Genomic DNA, 5,000 nt, shown 5'->3' with positions numbered 1-5,000 from the left:
ATGGATGGAATTCAACGTGCTTCCCAAATCTTGAAACTCTTAGAACAGTTGCTACATCAGCTGACACCAACGTTGGAGTTTTCTGCAATGTTGGTATGGTAAACATCATAATAATCATAATACTGATGATAATAATTATAAAGAAAATAATAATAATCATAATAATAACAACAACAACAATGATACAGAAAGTAGAAACATATCAAGATGTAAAACGAGAGGGCAGCAAGATTGTGGGACATTCATGAGAAAGGTGCTTGTCATTTTTGTTGTAATGAGTGTGCTTGAATTTGTCACAAAAGATTTCAGTAAATGGATAAACCGGCTGAAGGATTTTGAAGGTAGTACCATGCACATCTACTTAAAGTTGAAATCTTGACAAACACTGTAAAATCCTTCTCATCCATCCAAGCTACATCAGGGCTCAAACTAATTTTTGGACGGTGGCCAGTCGTAATGACCAGCCAAACCAATTTTATCTCGGTCATGTCTTGTTTTTGACTGGTCAAAATATTAAAAATATTTAATTTGAAGAATTTCCCTATTAAGCCCAAAAATATCGCCTCATATGCACAAAAATGTGTTGTTAGAGAGCATAAAAGTTTCAATCGCAACAAGTATCACTTAAATATGTTTGCTATTTTCATTTCCACAGGTAATGGCTTCAGACTGCATTCTACTCGAAATGAAACTTGAAATGCAGGGCTGGCAGTGATAACAATCAAAACTCGATAGATTTTTATTAGAAATGCTTATTTAACAGTAGTTACTCTGCACATAGTTTTATATTAATTTACGACTTGCGTTAGATGCGATTTTGGTCGTGAACACTTTGAGTTTCTACCAAACACTAATAGGGCTGTATAGGCTCATGCTACAAGTGAAAGATCGCTGCCTTTGCTCGGCATGCATGTAGGAAATAGAAGAAAGTCCAACGGCTGCATATCAACTGTGTCCAGAAGAAAGGATATGCCTCCTTGACTTTTGGATAGCTTTAAATGCATCATGTGAGACTAACTTCCCAGTTCAAGCCAGCGAATAAACTAAGCACACATGGAACACGTCCAATTGCAAAATGGAGACAAATTTAAAGAAACACTGTTGATTCATAGCATTTTATGATGTGTTATTTTCTTGTGATCTTTCAGATGATAAAAAACGCTATGAACACGATATTTGCTATAGATATACTTATCTTTTAATAAAGCACACAAGCGCAAATTTTCCGGTCCGCAAGACAATTAAAAATGTAATACAAGACATTGATTGATGCGATGTTCATTCTTGTCCAGTCTGTTTAGATGTTTTTCCTGTGTTATTCTAGAAAACGGCTAAAACGCCACGGCATTCACAAAGCGGAAGATCGTGACCGTCTCATCTGTATTCTCTATTTTGTGACTGCAAGCTGCTGATTGAAGTGTTTATATTTTCCAGAAATAATTATTTGAAAGCCGCGTACGTGAGTGGTGAAAATGACCACAAAACTGAAATTTTGTCTGCACAAATACAGTTGTAGTCATCTTGGCCAGACATTGTCCGTTGACCGGCCGTTATTTTGAGCCCTGTACATGATTTCAAACAAAGTTTGTAAACAATGCGTTTGTAATCTTACCGTGAGTGTATAACAAACATTAAACTTGAACTCCTCGGGGTTTTCTTCCATGGAACCTAACATTTGTAAAATGAGGTTTTAAGTTGGCATTATCCAAGAAGATCCAGGCTGCAGATGGTTTAACAAGCATTTCACATACGGGGCAAAATTAATGAATGCTGATTGGCTGAGACGGTGGGAATTTTCTCTTAAGACAGCATAATTACTTGATCCTGATTGGTTAACAGTTGCTTATCCAGAGCAAGCAAAGTTTAGCAGAGAATGTTCTTCCAGATTAAACTACTTTTTTGCCCACATGTAAATTACATTTTACTTGATATTTCTGTTGACAACAACGATTTATTGAATTGAATTTTACCCGAATGGGAACACGTTGATCGTTATTTGTTGTGGGAATGAACGGTCTTCCCTTAATAAATTTGTCCTTTATGTGATAAACATGTAATCGCAATGTGCCCTCGTGCAATAAAGGATTAATTTAACTTGTTTTCCAAAATGATTTCTGGCCCATGCAATTACACATACAAAGCACTTTTATTACTGGGTTGCCATATATGGCAATCCAGTCTAGAGATGTGCTGCATTCCTCCAAATTGGGAAAGTTGCGCAATGGGGTCTTTCCTGTCACTCCCCTGCTAAGTATTGCCTTTGTTCCTAGTGCCTTCTTCGCATATCTTTAGAAAGTTTCAGGGGCCAGTAGAAGACACAGTAGATAATGCAATGGCAGTGAAGCCGATCCAACGCGAATGGTGTTTTATTGGATCTTTAAACAAAACAAGACACTTCTTTAAGTGTTTTCTCGGAATTCCACGTGGCGCAGAAGTAGGGTAATAAATTTTGGAAGAGGTAGTTTAAGGTTTTTCCTTCATTGCACAATTGAAGACCTGCCAGCAACGTCAGGCGGCCATTAAGTGTCCCAAACGAAACAATAAAACAATAGAAAATATCTTCGTACACTTTGAACACAACACGGCGACCATTGAGTTTGGGATGACAAACAACGACTCGTTACCAACTGAACTCAACGGTCGCCGTGTTGTGTTCAAAGTGTCCAAGAATCTTTTCTATTGTTTTGCGCCAGCGGAGGCCCTTTGGCTCACACGTTCACAACTTTAATTATTTTGTAATATCCTGTCCCATTTTGACGTCATTTAGTTTTTTAAGCTGTGGTAATAAATTCAGTTCAAAGATAACAAAACATGCTCTTGAGAAAAATTAACTCATTTCTTCTCAGATAAAGAAAAAAAAACAGTTTTTAAATATAGCTCTGAATCGAATTCTCATCGAAAGATTAATGACAATCGAGCGTAAAAAGACGAAGATTTCTTCAGTTTCTGACTTTTATGTGTTTTGTCAAAAGGAAGAAATTGACCACATGCTAGGCAACCATAAAGGTGCACGTGATCACCTTGTGTCAACTGAATGAACTACGGGAAAGCATGTTAATTTTTCGTCGTTTTCAGAGTAAAACAACGTATTAGGTTTTTTAATTGTGTTGTAATTTTAAACTGAATATTTACATTACATCTGCCGGGTCAGGAAGCCTTCTTTGTCGGGTTCCTGAGGACGTATCTATTTTGACTTCAGGGTGAACTATTTACACTATCACGAGGTTGAGCGGCCATGTAATTGAAAATCTGAACATCCATGAGATACAAAAACAGACTTGCGAATTATCGCAAATCACAATGCTGCCAAGCACAAAAGCAGAAGAAATGGTTAATAAATATGAAGTTTGTTACTATCTGAATATTTTTTTCAATGGGATGTCAAAAGGCCAAGTGGATGTTATGCATAATAGGGCAAGTTCGGACGATCAAGTCGAGTGTATGACCCGTTATAAATATTTTTTCACAAAATGTTCCCGAATCATCAAGTATCACCACAGAAGACAAGAACATCATTCTAAAAGCTTATTCTGCGCACAAAGTAGGTTCTGGGGGTAATTTTGTGAGTGGAAATCAAGTTTACCGCAGACAAGAATAACATGGTTACGTATATTTATATTTAATTAAGTTAACACAACAACATGGTTACGTATATTTATATTTAATTAAGTTAACACAACAGAAAGAGGCTTACCTTATTTTGACATGAAAATGCTTTCCTATTGCCATAAAAACTACCCACTTAAGCTCACATATTACACAACATGAGGCAAAAAACCCTTCCTATTTCATTTCGTGCGAGAAGACAAGAAACTCAATTGTGTCAAATTACACTCCGTGTCAAAAACGCAACTAAGTAAATTTCCCACCAGTGTTCAGCATCAAACCATTTACTGAAAAACCCATTACTTGAATTATCAAGCAAAAAATGGGCAACAAGCTTTCCTTCAAATAATTTTTGACCAACAAGAATTAGTGAAATTTCCAATTTTTACCGGAAGACTGTGCAGATCCAAGTTGTTCAATTCCTTCTCTGTCTCTGTTAAACCCATAAGTTACCAGAGGATTTTCCATTTGGTTTCAGTGTTCTACATAACAGCACACTTGGTAAAATATTAGAAATACAGCTCACTTTGATTTCAGCTCGACGAGGGATAGATTATTGTTGAAGTCCATTACTTGCTGCTTTTAAGATTCCAGATATATTTGTCTTGTTTATCCAATTGACGTTCCATTCTTGAGCTCCATAAGGGTATATTTTGTTTAAAGATGCACTAAAACGCCATGTGCATTACAATGACTTTCGACACCAATTAAATGTTCTCGTGTGTGCACCAGGGAAATCGACACATTACCCCAGCCCCCTCAAACCTAACAAAATACGCACAGAAGACTCTACGCACAAAGACACCACTTAGCAGGGGAGTGACAGGCAAGACTTTTCCCGACACGGAAAAAAATAAAAATAAATAAAAAAACCCACGAAATGAAACCCAGATTCCGACTGGGTTTAGCAACCCAGTAATGAGTTAAATGGAACACCAGAATTTTTGGAAATTTTTAAAAAATAGTAAACAACCTGTGTAACACCTACCACAGGCAACCCAGTTCACACTCACACAGCATCTAATCATTACTACAGTGTATTTGATGCTTGAAACCTCGACTTACAAATCTTTCTTACAGTGCAAATTTAACTTTATCAACTTGCTTGATAAACCCAAATAAGACTATAGATGGGACATAGAAATAATTAAATTCTGATTGCACATGTAATTAAGAAATAAAAAAGCCTTGCCTGTGATCTGTTCTGTTGTGAAACATGCAGGAGGTAGAGCACAAAAGAGGTTTAGGAAAACACAAAATGTAGTAGAGTGTTTTCCCTACAGGGGTACTTCTTGGGTGCTCTATCTGCTTCATAAGCGATTTACAACAGAACAGCTCACGGGCAAGGCTTCTTCATTTGTTTTATAATAAAGAGTTATTTCTTAATGTCCTCA

At 36.7% G+C, this 5,000-nt stretch overlaps 1 protein-coding gene across 1 annotated transcript in view; it reads right to left on the bottom strand.

Annotated features, from left to right (window-relative positions):
* Window positions 1-5,000, bottom strand: part of LOC138043056 (arsenite methyltransferase-like) — a 22,246-nt gene that overhangs the window by 1,046 nt on the left and 16,200 nt on the right. The window contains exons 8-9 of the mRNA XM_068889167.1: window positions 1,613-1,668; window positions 1-82 (exon numbers count right to left, since the gene is read on the bottom strand). The exon at window positions 1-82 is cut by the window's left edge and continues 1,046 nt beyond it. Coding sequence (XP_068745268.1) covers window positions 1-82; window positions 1,613-1,668 — 138 coding nt within the window. The remainder of the gene's footprint in view (window positions 83-1,612; window positions 1,669-5,000) is intronic.

Source organism: Montipora capricornis, chromosome 3, assembly GCF_036669925.1.
Source record: "Montipora capricornis isolate CH-2021 chromosome 3, ASM3666992v2, whole genome shotgun sequence".
NCBI classification, from domain to species: Eukaryota; Metazoa; Cnidaria; class Anthozoa; order Scleractinia; family Acroporidae; genus Montipora; species Montipora capricornis.
Note: the sequence above shows the minus strand (reverse complement) of the source record. Positions and strands in the feature narration are given on the sequence as shown.